The sequence below is a fragment of the Ascaphus truei genome, chromosome 3 (assembly GCF_040206685.1).
Source record: "Ascaphus truei isolate aAscTru1 chromosome 3, aAscTru1.hap1, whole genome shotgun sequence".
In the NCBI taxonomy this organism is placed as follows: domain Eukaryota; kingdom Metazoa; phylum Chordata; class Amphibia; order Anura; family Ascaphidae; genus Ascaphus; species Ascaphus truei.
In genome coordinates this window covers 323,391,590-323,405,289 of record NC_134485.1, presented here as the reverse complement: position 1 = coordinate 323,405,289, position 13,700 = coordinate 323,391,590, and the positions used below count along the sequence as shown (strand labels likewise).

At 47.6% G+C, this 13,700-nt stretch overlaps 1 protein-coding gene across 3 annotated transcripts in view; it reads left to right on the top strand.

Moving 5' to 3' along the window:
- Positions 1 to 13,215, top strand: part of LOC142489816 (tubulin alpha-1B chain) — a 28,538-nt gene extending 15,323 nt beyond the window's left edge. The window contains exons 1-4 of one of the 3 annotated variants that reach the window (XM_075591256.1): positions 8,603 to 8,760; positions 10,556 to 10,778; positions 11,274 to 11,422; positions 12,024 to 13,215. In XM_075591256.1, coding sequence (XP_075447371.1) covers positions 8,758 to 8,760; positions 10,556 to 10,778; positions 11,274 to 11,422; positions 12,024 to 13,004 — 1,356 coding nt within the window. In that variant the 5' untranslated portion in view covers positions 8,603 to 8,757 and the 3' untranslated portion in view covers positions 13,005 to 13,215. Of the gene's footprint in view, positions 1 to 8,602; positions 8,761 to 8,983; positions 9,147 to 10,555; positions 10,779 to 11,273; positions 11,423 to 12,023 lie in introns of those variants that run through there. The other 2 variants (XM_075591258.1, XM_075591257.1) reach the window with 2 other exon arrangements.
- Positions 13,216 to 13,700: the final 485 nt, after the last annotated feature.

Sequence of the window (13,700 nt, the reverse complement as noted above, 5' to 3'; positions counted from 1 at the left end):
CCGAGTCCATAGAAGGACAGGCCGTGCTGAGGCGTGCGGATGCTCGGCGCTGAGCCCCTGCATCCTCAATGAGGATGCCTTGAGAGGGGGCTCACGCGAGCGTCCGCAGGCGTGCTCAGGCTTTGGAGTTTTCAGCCGAGCGCCAAGCTGTTTTTCAGCACGCTGTCGGCTGAAAACCTCCAATGAGAGCGGGGCTACGTCAACGTCACGGCGCCGTGACGTCGGCGCCGTGACGTCGACGTCAGTGCGTCGCGGGCGATTGGCCCAGCGACGTCACTGCCCCGCCTCCCTCAGTCTCCCCCCACCTCCGATCGCGGACGCTGGCTCGCCTGTATGTGCATGGAATCGCACAGCTTCTGCAGGCGAGCCTCAGCGTCAGCGCGGTGCAGCACGGCTCCCCCCCTCTATGGCCCGGGCCTAAGAGACAAGGCAGTATCAAAAATGCACAAGACAACAGGACAAGGCAGCAAGAGCTTGAGGTAAGCACTACGTTCAGGAACAAAGAATTATGCTCAGCCAAATTGCCAGAGGGCTGGCTGAGCATATAAAGGGCAGGTGACCAATGAGCAGCCAGCAAGCAGCTGACACACATTAGCATGAACCGCCCACTCGGTAGCAAGCGCTCAATGGTGGAACGGAGCCAGAGTGAGCCACAAGTGCAGATGATCCTGGGTTAGTGTGGCGTTAAGGATTAAGCCCTCGTGGGCTCGTGACGCTGCTCCGGTGCGTGGTTTCCTGCAGGTGTGATGCGTCACCCGTTCCGTCATGGGACGTGAAGCGGGGGCGGGGCCTAAGCCTGAACTTGGAGGTATCCCCCTGTCTGACGGTGCGGCGCCTGTGGGTAGCTTCCATGGTCTGCGGCGCATCACCCGTGTCGTCACAGGACCTGTCGCGGGGGCGGGACCTAACGACGATCCTCACATCCACACAATGATAAGTAATTAACTAAGTTGCCGATCGAACCGTTCTCCTGTGATCGATTGGCGAAGATTCGGCTTGGGGGTTCACTAAATGGCTGAAGAGGAGCATTCTGCAGTCAGTGGTCAGTGGAATGCATTTGCATATTAATATGACAAAGTTCTGTGGGGAAGATCATGTGACCAGGCAGTCACTAGATACAATTGGTGCACTGCTAGAGAGAGGGCAGGGCTCACAATGGGGTGTGCCAGAGCCTGTTTCAGAAGATAAATGGGATGTGACTTTATAAATGGTTGCTATAGAAACAAAAAATGCTTGTTACATTGTAATACATTAAAAATATTATTCAGCGTTGTTTAAAAAAAATGCTACAAATATTTTCTCATAGTACAGAACTGATTTTTTTTTTTTTTTTTGTAAACACACATGTAGGATATTCCTATGACTGCAGCTTTACGTTTGAAGTCATGGGAGAGTCTAGAATCTTGTGGATTCACCCTACTGAAGGGCCTGTTTCATAGGAAACAGAACAAACCATCTTGGCTCCAGCCTTTACCCTAATATTCAATATAGTTCAATCTTTTTCATGGGTACAAAAGCCATAGAAAAAAATTGTTCAAGTAAAGGATAGGCATGTTTTTACCATGACGCTCTTAAACGATTGTTACCATATGCAGGGATTTGTCTCATAGTGTCATTTTCTGATATTAAAAGCTGGTAGGGGCAGTACCTGGCACTGAAACGTAGGAACTTTTCAGCATGATGTCAATATGCCCATTGGTTTCTCTGGAGTTAGAAAATTATCAATAGCAGTGTGAGCATTTACACTCCCAACCCAATGCCAAAGCTGGGGAGAGCTGGTAGTCATTGGTGTAAATTAAGGTAGAGAAGCGGGCACTTGGGGGTTTATTTTAAACTCATTACTCATAATTTTGGGCAGCAGCAGCAGCAGCAGCAGCAGCAGCAGCAGCAGCAGCAGCAGCAGCAGCAGCAGCAGCAGCAGCAGCAGCAGCAGCAGCAGCAGCAGCAGCAGCAGCAGACGACTCTCCCAGGAGTCTGGAAGCACCGGTAGCTATAAGTAGGCGTATCTCAGTGAGTAAAAGGCACTGACTCTGACAACACAGAGATGGACTGTGAAGCAGGGGAGCCTGGTTCAAATCATGATATCAGCTTTTGTGACCTTGGGAAAGTCACTTTATCTCCCTGTGCCCCAGGCACCAGAAAATAATAGACTATAAGTTCTATGTAGGGACTCGTGCCTCCAAAAATTCTCTGTACAGCGCTGCGTACATTGTCGGCGCTATACAAGAAAAAAACAACTATTATTATATACTCATATTACAAGGAGTGCTCCATCGTTCGTCTCTACTCAGTGGCTTAACCCTTTAGGTGCCTTGACATAGCCACAACGTTATGATGCACGCCAGGGGCCCCCGTCATGCCATTTTTGTGCTTGTTTTCCCAGGGGCGTTCACGTCCTCCACTGCACACGACCCAGTTCACAGGGAAATGAAAGAGGACTCCTCAGTTTCCTTATTCAGTGATGCCACTGACAGGGGGGAAAGCCAGGACTGCTGTCTCAAACCCAGTGGATTTAGGGGGTCGGCCCCCTGCACACATCAATTCTCTGCCGTGGGCCCTGAGGTGCAAGAAGCTCGCAGAGGGGTAATCCCTTCCTCTGCAGAGTCTCTGTAGGTGGGTGGGGCCTAGGTCAGTGGCAAGGCCTCGAGGTAAGCGGGGCTGTGACTGCAGCCTACCAGACTGGCTGATAAAGGTGAGAAGGAAGGGGAGAGCTCAATCACAAGGGGGAAATACGGCCACGGAAGGGAAGAAGACATAGAAAGAACAGCAGAAAATAAAGTACAAGAGAGAAATACATAAGAGGGAAAATAAAGACACACATGGGAGAAAAGAGAGAGACATGAGGAGAAAGGGGGAAGGGAAGAGAAAAAGATGTCAGGGTGAAGAAGATTCTGGAAGGATGGCAATGAAAGAGAAAATAAGGAATAAACATGAGGGGGATTAAATAAGGAGTATAGCATCTTTGAGAGGAGGAGAAGAAGATGGAGGAAAAAAGACACCACTACATGTTTTATTTTATTAACAAACTTTACATAAAGCTCCCAAATGTCCAATTGGTACAGGTCTGTAAAAAAGTACAAATAAGTCAGGAATAACTGGAGGCTGCATGAGATACTTGTCAAAAATCACTCAAATCATTTAACATGACACATGACGTTTTTTTTTTTTACAGCAACACTTTAACAGAGTTATAATTAGCTGAACAGATTCATTTAAAAGGCTGTACCCGTTAATACTTGTAGAACAGGGTTCTTCAACTGCTGACCCGCAGGACCAATGCAGCCGGCGAAGGGCCTTGAGGGGACCCCCGGACTTTCAGCTGCCCAAGCAACCAGTATGAAATGAGCAAGAGACCAGTGTATTTTATCCCACTAAAACTCGCTTGTAAGTAAAGGTGATAATGTAAATATATATGGTACAGATGGTATACATGCTTACAAAATGTTGAGATGTTGTACTTTTCAAGTTTATAATGTATCCAGGAGAGTAGGAGTTATTTTTGCGGCTGGGGGATGCTTTAAACAGGAATACTACTTTTCAACTTTTTTATTTTTCTTTGTATAAGTAAAGCACGTGGCAGTATATCATTCTACATTCTTACCTAAACTGGCAATCGTTTAGTGCTCCTGTTATACATCTGTAAAAATAGTGATTGCGTGCCTAACATAATGGCTGCTTCAGTCATTGTAACTAATCAGCTACAATGTATCCAGATATTACTAAGATAATGTTATCTATTTTTACATTTTGCAGCTCAAACTGCTGGGAAAATGGGCAACAAATTATTACAAACAGGAAAGTGTTGCAAATATCTTGCACTGCTGGGAAGGTGCGCTAAAGCCTGCTACAGAAATCAAAGGATGCTTGAACACTCCATTAAAATGGCAATACGAGTTGAATAAAAAAAACAAAAAACAGTATTATCTAATACAGGGGTGCGCGCCCCCTAGGGTGGGTGCGAGACTTTTCTGGGGGGGCGCGGGCTGTTGCAGAGGCCTTGCGCTGTTTCCCAAGGCACTAAAATTAAATGCCGGGGGATCGCATGAGGCTTCTGGAACCTCAACTTACCTTGCTTCAGCCGGTGTCTGGAAGCGTCTCCATGGCAACGCAGCCTCAAATGTCACCGCAGGGTTATGCGGCGTGATGTCATATGCATGTTGCCATAGCGAAGCGGCGTCAAATTATGCCGCGGGTCACGTGACGTCACATGACCCCGCGCGTCATTTAACACCGCACTGAGCGAAGGGATGGGGTGGGGGGCGTGAGCACCGGGGGTCAAGATGGAGCACAATGGAGCACAGGAGCAAAAGTTTGCGCACCCGTGATCTAACACTACAGAACTGATATATTTTTAAAAAACCATAAGATTTCACATGTTTTGCTGGTGTAAATGAAAAATCAGTAACATACCTATATTACTATTGGGTGGGGTGAACTTAAACCCATGTGCAGGACAGGTCCACTAAGACCATTCTCCCTCCACTGCAGGGGTAAATGAGAATTTTCACAGGTAGTGTTAGGACCTGCATACTGGTCATGCCGTGAAGTGGCTGCAGGGTAATAACGCTTTGGCCAAAGGGTTTACCTAAATCACCCTAAGGCCTGGGACATAGTGAACACTTTGGTGCTGCTGCTCGCTGTTGCTTGCTGCCGCTCGCTCTACCAGGAGCTTTTTGCTGTCCTGGCAGAGGAGACAGCAAGCGTGCTTGGGAGGCGGGTATCACTGTGTGTGTGTGTCACTTGGTAGCTGTCAGTGTGTGTGTGTCACTTTGAAGTGGTCTGTGTGTCACTGGGGAACGTGTGTGTGTGTGTGTGTGTGTGTGTGTGTGTGTGTGTGTGTGTGTGTGTGTGTGTGTGTGTGTGTGTGTATGTATATTATATAATATTTTAAAATTTTTAAAAAAAAGACGTCGTGAGAATAAATTATTTATTAACATTGTGCAACTTTGATAAATATATTCACACACATACATCACACACACATCCACACATACATCACACACCACACATATACATACACACACCTCTGTCTGATCTGCTGGCTCTGTAGTTACAATGCCGAACCGGCTGCAGCCCCATTGGATGGGAGAGGTCACGTGACCGCTCCTCTGCTTCCCAGAGCGGCAAATTTCAAACTTGCCTGTCTCGGGGAAGTATCTCAGCCTCCGCACGCATCAGCAAGCATGCGGAGGGAGAAACTATAGCCACGCTGATTACAGATGCAGGGGCTTTGTGCATCTGTTCAGCGCGGCTCAGCCCGTCTCAGCGACGCCGAGTTCACTATGTCCTGGGCCTAAGGCCGAGTTCAGGGTGCTTACTACACGACGTGCACGATCGGAACATTGACATGGTTTTCAATTAACCACGTCAGGTTGCAATTTCTTGTGGCGGCAAAGTACAGCGTTGTCGCTGCTACATTTTGCCACTACAACCGAAATTGATTTTTTGGGGCGGCAGTCGCGTCACGTGAGCTGGTTCAGCGAACCAGCTCCGTGATACGTTGGCCACGCCACCTGTCACGCTCCCAAACGCCGCAACCGGACTCCTGCAGCCTGAACACAGATCGCTGGGCTGCAGGAGCGTGCGGTGGACGCTCGCACGGGAGCACGCAGCCGCGGCATGCACCCTGAACTCGGCATTACTGATAAGAATACTAAGGCCGCGCTTCTAGTGCCGTCGATGGCGACACGACGGGTGACGTCACCTGTTGCCACAGACGAAAGTTGTATTTTGCTGGGCGGCGGCATCGCGGGTTTCCTGGAATTTGATTGGTTCAAGGGGTGTCACATGAGGCGACAGCCTTTGAAAAATCAAATTTTGCCGGCTACCAGTTTTCGCGACGACTCTGTCGCTCCGTCGCTGTCGCGCTTACTATAAGCACACGCGGCGGCGGAAATGCATTTGTTTTCGGGCGACATCGCATCGCCGGCACTATAAGCGCGCTGTAACACTGTAGTATTTAACTATGTATTTTGTCATATCGGATGTAGCATTGGGTATTTTTGTCTTTTGTTACTACAATAAGCATGAAGCCCTTCTCTAAAATGTGCCGGTCTGGGCCCTTTGGGGAAGTGGATGAAGAGCCTTGTTTCACAGCTTAAATATTCTAGACCTTTCTAAGGCCGTGCTATAGTGCCGTCGTTGGCGACGGCGTCACGGCGGGTAACGTCACCCGTCGCCACCGGCGAAAGTTATGTTTCGCCGGGCGGCGGGGTCGCGGGATTCCGGCAATTTGATTTGTTCAAGGGCCGTCATGTGACGCGACAGCCCTTGAAAAATCAAATTTTGCCAGCTTCCAGTTTCCGCGACGGAGCGCACTGTAAGCGCACGCGGCGGCGGCGGCGGCAATGTATTTGTTTTCGGGCGATGTTGCGTCGCCGGCACAATAAGCGCGGCCTAAAAACCAGGGTCCCCAGAGAGCGTTTCCCACATGTGTATAAAAACAGGCACAGTTCCACTACTTCTTTTAAGGGTCTTTGGCCCCTGGTATTTATGCCAGTGCATACTGCGCAGTGTACAGGTATACCCCGGTTTAAGGACACTCACTTTAAGTACACTCGCGAGTCAGTACATATCGCCCAATAGGCAAACGGCAGCTCACGCATGCGCCAGTCAGCACGTCCTGAACAGCAATACCGGCTCCCTAGCTGTACTGAAGCTGTGCGCAAGCGGGGAGACTATAGAGCCTGTTACAAATGCGTTATTTACATCAGTTATGCATGTAAATATGACGATTGCAGTACAGTACATGCATCGATAAGTGGGAAACGGTAGTGCTTCACTTTAAGTACATTTTCGCTTTACATACATGCTCCGGTCCCATTGCGTACGTTAATGCGGGGTATGCCTGTATTGTAAGCCCCACTGGCATTACTTTCGATTGGACAAAGGACACACACATATATCATGCCACCGCTAGGGGAAACTGAAGGCGAGAGGAGCCCTCCGAGTCTTCTCTCTGTTGCCAGGCAACAACGAGCTCGCCAACCAGAGAGCGCGCACACAGCAGAGAAGACTGGAGCGCCACACACCAACCCGCCTCTCTCCTCACTCGCGCCAGCGGGGGAAACGGTCGTGACGTCACCGCAGAATGGAACGATGGTGCAGAGCGCGCGAGCCAGGACACAGCCCCCTGGGACCGAGACAAACGAAACGTGCCCGCGTAGTAACACAAGGGTTAGCCCAGAGCCTCGGCCAACACAGGATCAGCGCGAAATCATTAACCCCATTCACTGCCAGTGGTGCATGCAATGCGTTGCAATCCACTGCGAGAGCAGGGGGGGGGGGGCAAACACTTGCACGTATGTGTTGAGATCAAATGGGGATGCTGGCCAGCAAGGGGAAGCCAACACACCCTCTTATTACAAGACAAAACCCCACAGCGAGTCGGAATCTCTTTAAAATTACGGGCGCCTCAACGAGCTCTATCTCACAGGTGGGAGATGAGCAGGTGCTCGCTCCACCAGAGCAGTGCAAAACAGTGCGTCAACGCCCACCGGCAGCCGAAGGGTTAAATACATGGCTACTGCCTCCCTGCCCGGAAAGAGCCGGCTCCCCGTGCGTGTTTCACGCTGCAGACCTGTGTCTGTGCTGTTGGATACCACTGGCCCGTCCCGAATGATGGAAAGCCCCTTTTCCCATCTCTGCAGCGAGGGGTGTGGAGGTGGGCGCTGTTTGATTGGCAGCAGCACCTTGGGATGTGAAAGCTGTGCACCCTTTAGTCCCTACGCGCCAGTATTATAATATGGGAATGGTTGGGGCCGTGCCAGTGTATAAAAATAAAGTATGCCGCAGTATTCATCTGCAGGATGCACCCACCCTCTCACATATACAGCAGCTATGTTACCGTCATCAGATTTACTAATGTGGGGGTGCGTTTGTATCACGTACGTCCCCCTGCACTAAATAGGTGATTGGCCTATATTTTTTTTAAACTCCCGGGTAATCATAATAATAAATAATAGCAGATCCGCAAGGATTCTTGACGCCGCACTGCAGCTGCGATTATAAAGGGAAGCCAGCCATAACCTGATCTGGGGGGGGGGGGGAGATTTATTTTATATATCCATTAACTGCAAAGCACCAATTCATCTTCATCATACTAATCTGATCGTTTATATACACCATGCACCGATCTCGTCCCTCCTATTTATTCATTCATTCATTCGTAATAGTAGCTAGCGGATAAAGGCGAATAACTCCACGCATGAGCATGGGAGCATTTTACCTATCAGCAATTATCATCACGTAAGGTATCTAATGTTTAAATACATTAACCATTTTTTACCTGTACACCGCAAAAACATTTTCCACCTGATTTAATCAAGGGGGGGGGGGTTACTCTGTAACGGTCATTTGAAATGTGAGCTGACGTTATTTTACTTTGGGGAGGGGGGGGGCAAGAACTCATCTTTCACGTTATAATGGTGGGGTTTTTGTTATAGAAGGGGACAGCCAGTATGTGCAGCCTTTTTCGGATTGCACTAATGGCTGCGCAGGAGGACAGAGTCGCCATCTTTTTAGGGAGCTGGTGAGGGGGAATGAGCTCCCGGCTCTCCTCCAATCAGGAGGCCGCCACGTCTCATTAGCATAATGAATGCACAACGTCACGGCCCGTACAGTATAAAAGGCCGCCTCGAATTGTGTTCTTATCATTCTGTTACTTACATCCACTCTTAGCTGTCGGATAAAGTAACGTTTTATTATTTTTTTTATTCATATTTTTCTTCACTCTTCGTTGACTCCGATCCTCCAATCATGGTGAGTAGATGTCTTGTCTTATCCACCTACAGTAGAGCTGCATAATAAACTTGTGAGTCGACCCCGCGCACTCAGCATCATTAAATAGTCCCCCCCTGCCCAACGGGGCTGCGGAGGGATACTGACTGCTTCAGTTATTATCTTCACATAAATCTGCGTCGCACTAACGCCGCGCGAGTGCAAGAGTCTGGCTGGGGTGTGCAGCGCGCCCCCTTCACCCCCCAGTCTCCAGCCCGAGCTGTGCGGTGCAGGGGTCTGAATCAACGTCCGTGAAAGGAAAGGATTGTGCTGACTTTAACCCCGCGCTAGGACCATTCATTTCGTATAAGAGGCCAACACATTTGATTTGCCAGTGAGGTATTTGCGCATGATCTGTATATAGCCAGGTAAGGGAGTGCATGGCAACTCGGTGACACCTATGGATGCTCTCGTTGTCATTGCGCTATAAGTGGCGGCCAGTGTTCACAGAGCGTTGGGATTCTGTGCTGTGTTGCACATAATAACATATGCAACCGCAGTGCATCATTCTGTAGAGATGGGAGGGTTCGGCCAGCGATGTACATTGGTAGTGGCAACCTGACACCATATACAGACATGATGCTGGAAAGCATATTGTTCACCTGTCACACTACTTCACATACAAGCACACACATGGGGTGCCCAGAGACATCTGTTGCTGGGTATTTCGGGTGGGCATGGCACATCCGATGCAGCAGCTGCTGGGTGAAGCAAACCGAGATGGGAATGTAACTGGATTGCTGGTGAAGAAATAGAACATCCCACTTGATCTATCTTCAGAGATGATTTTGCTTCACTGGAAAGCCACATGCAGATGTTGTTGTTTCCCCTTTAATGGTCAGGGTGAAGGGTGTGAGTGGTAAGAGCATGCAGACTCTTGTCTGCAAACGTGGAAGTAATGTCAGCTGCCGGCTGTGGGTGTGATCCCTAGGACCAGTCAGGCGTGGCATTCAGAATAAAAGCTATGACAAAAGGTGCTCGTTAACCCTTTCTGGCACATATACTAGCAGTCACCAAGTTCAGCATACTACATTTCTGCCACAAAGATCATAGTGGAAAATAATGATAGCTGTCTTACACATTTCATAAAATGAAGTCACTGTATGATGTGGCTGCTTGCCAGTTTCCAAAAAGGTTGTGTCCTTTGATTAAACAATGATTCCTCTTTCAATTATTCACAACACAAGACATATCACACCGCTCACTCATAGATATTGAACAATTTCAAAGAATATTATTTTCAAGTGTCTATTAATAACACAAATGAGTGCTACCAATGTACAGAAGTTAATCGTATTAACAATTGAATGAACACGTTCTTGTGACTGTGTCACGTGTTCATTCAATTGTTAATACTCTTTCAATTATTCCTTTATTTCCAGTTAAAAGGTGTTGGAGGGTTATTTAAAAGGAAAAAGACCACAATGTATCGCTCCCAAAACGACACCAAAAAAGCCGTCCTCTTTTATTGGAGGAGGCATTGTCCTATTGGTGTGTGTGTTTTTTGTTCCCTTTGAAAGACATTGTGCTGCTTACCACCTGTTTTGCAGCTCCAGGGTATCTTCTGTCAAGAGTGTCAATGTCATGTCTGCTGTCAGGGCTCAACTGGTTCTCAGGGTTGGTGGATTTTGTGTAGACTGAAAAGGGAGCTTGTTACATTTTCAACCTTGGTAAAATGAATGTAGCGATAAAGGAGTTTCACAAGGCAAAACCAAATCATTTCATATGTTTCTTGTGCTTTAATATCTCATCACAAAATATATATTTTTTTCTGCAGCGTGAGTGCATTTCTATACACGTTGGTCAGGCTGGTGTGCAGATCGGTAACGCCTGCTGGGAGCTGTACTGCCTGGAACATGGCATCCAGCCCGATGGGCAAATGCCCAGTGACAAGGCCATTGGAGGAGGGGACGACTCTTTCAACACCTTCTTCAGTGAAACGGGAGCCGGCAAGCACGTCCCCAGGGCTGTGTTTGTAGACCTGGAGCCAACTGTTATTGGTGAGCTCACAAATGAAATCTTCATTGATCTTTCATTGTTTGGAGTGATTACTAGTTACTGATAAGTAGACCTAATGTGGGCAGGTGTTAAGTCAGCGGTGTGCAAACTGGGGGGCGGGGCGTGAGATTTTTTTGGGGGGGGGGGGGGCGTGGGTTGTTGCAGAGGTCCCGTGCTGTTGCAGAGGCCTCGCACTCTTCCCCAAGGCATTTAAATTAAATGCCAGGGGACCGGGCAAGGCTGGCTTCAGGACGCATGACCATGGCAACACGGTGTCAAATGACACAGCGGGGTCATGTGACATCACGGTTGCCCTGGTAATGTGACGTAAAATGACACCGCTGGTCACGTGATGTCACACGGTGCCGCGTGAGGTAAGGAGGGGGCGGCGGCCAACGGAGGAGGGAAGGCAGGGTGGCGCTGCAAAAAAAGTTTTCGCGCCCCTGTGTTAAGTAATGTATGTGATTTGTGTGCTGAATTTAATTTTGTTTCCGCAGATGAAGTACGCACTGGCACATACCGTCAATTATTCCACCCAGAACAACTCATCACTGGCAAGGAAGATGCTGCCAATAACTATGCCCGTGGGCACTACACCATCGGCAAGGAAATCATTGACCTGGTGTTGGACAGGATCCGCAAACTGGTGAGTAATTTATTAGGTTTGCGTTGTTAGTTCTCCAACCAAGTTATTAAAACACACAATTGAACTTTATTGTTGACAAATTTGGTTCACATTGTATTGAAGGCTGAAAACCGAGACAACAATGTTTGGTTAATTGGACTGCTGCCGTAGTCCTAAAGTATCTATTTTGAACATCCAATGTCATTGGTGCTGCTCTATACTAATTGGTCATACAGCTTGCAGAGTGTTCCTGGTAAAATATTTTATAAATAAAACTGGAAGTAATACATTGAGAGTTACCTCTCGTTTTCAGGTATGTCCTGGACACAGAGTTAAGATGACAAATAATACATAGTTACATAACTGAACAGGGTATACATTATATACAAGACATAGCATGCACAGTCAGAGATAATATATTAGAGACGTATGTAACAGTTACAGTTGTGTCTTGTGAATGTGAAGCACTGCTCAACACAAACCGCCTAATGTTTCAAACACTGATTTGCATAATGCCCCATTGTGTTGCACTCAGCATTCAAACACCCCTAAAGGGCAACTTTAGCAAAACACTGAGCTAGTGCAGCTACTCACCTGTTGGTAATTGTTTCCCTTCTCATAGGCTGACCAGTGTACAGGTCTGCAGGGTTTCCTGGTCTTTCACAGCTTTGGTGGTGGCACTGGTTCTGGTTTCACCTCCCTGCTGATGGAGCGTCTCTCTGTCGATTATGGCAAGAAGTCCAAGCTGGAGTTCTCAATCTATCCAGCTCCTCAGGTCTCCACAGCTGTGGTTGAACCCTACAACTCCATCCTCACAACACACACCACCTTGGAGCACTCAGACTGCGCCTTTATGGTGGACAATGAAGCCATCTATGACATTTGTCGCAGAAACCTAGACATTGAGCGCCCAACCTACACCAACCTGAATCGCCTTATCAGTCAGATAGTGTCCTCCATCACAGCCTCTCTCCGATTTGATGGGGCCCTGAATGTAGATCTCACAGAGTTCCAGACAAACTTGGTGCCCTATCCCCGTATTCACTTCCCTCTCGCAACCTATGCCCCAGTTATCTCGGCAGAGAAAGCTTACCATGAGCAGCTCTCTGTGGCTGAGATCACAAATGCTTGCTTTGAGCCAGCTAACCAGATGGTGAAATGTGATCCACGCCACGGTAAATACATGGCTTGCTGCCTGCTGTACCGAGGTGATGTGGTGCCCAAAGATGTTAATGCAGCTATTGCCACCATCAAGACCAAGCGTAGCATCCAGTTTGTGGACTGGTGCCCAACTGGCTTCAAGGTCGGTATTAACTATCAGCCTCCAACTGTGGTTCCAGGTGGGGACCTGGCCAAGGTGCAGCGTGCGGTGTGTATGCTGAGCAACACCACCGCAATTGCTGAGGCCTGGGCTCGCCTGGACCACAAGTTTGACCTTATGTACGCTAAGCGTGCCTTTGTGCACTGGTATGTGGGTGAGGGTATGGAGGAGGGAGAGTTCTCTGAGGCTCGTGAGGATATGGCTGCCCTGGAGAAGGATTATGAGGAGGTTGGTGTAGATTCTGTAGAAGGAGAGGGCGAAGAGGAAGGAGAAGAATATTAAGCCATATGCTGCTACAACACAGGCATGTTTGTCCATCAACTTTTGGCTGAACACCTAAGCTTTTTAAAATGGAGTATTAACAGAAACCAAATTGGTATGAAAACAAATTATGACCATCTGTGTTTTTGGTTAACTGCAACAATATATGATCATGTCATTGTTCCATCTGTGTAAGTTACAATCAGGTCTGTAATAAAAACTTCAAAATCTTTGAGTCTTTCAATTTTTTTTGTTTTCTGTGCAACTGTTTTGGTAGATAAACATTGTAAATAGGAGATCAACTCTTAGTCACAAACCTATACAAATTAACATAATTTTTTTACTTATTTGAATAATGCTGGGATTATAATTTACTAAGTAAGGAAAATAAATTAATTTGTGGGTAGGAGGGAGAGTGAGTGACTGCCAATGAAAGAGGCGTTGCTGAACCATTGAACATTTTAGGACAATCCAAACACATGTAGGGCCATATTTATTAAGCAGTGCCATATCACAAGAAACTGACTATCTTGTGGCATAGCACTGCCTAGTAAAAATGGGACCATCAGCACTTGATTGAAAATGTGCTAACTTGTTAATACAAAATAAAGACTAGACATGTAGCATTTGCCTGTGATACTGAAGCAGTTTAAGTGTAACATTAAATACAGTGTGATCAGTACTAAAAGCACAACATAACTTATTTGTGAGCCATTT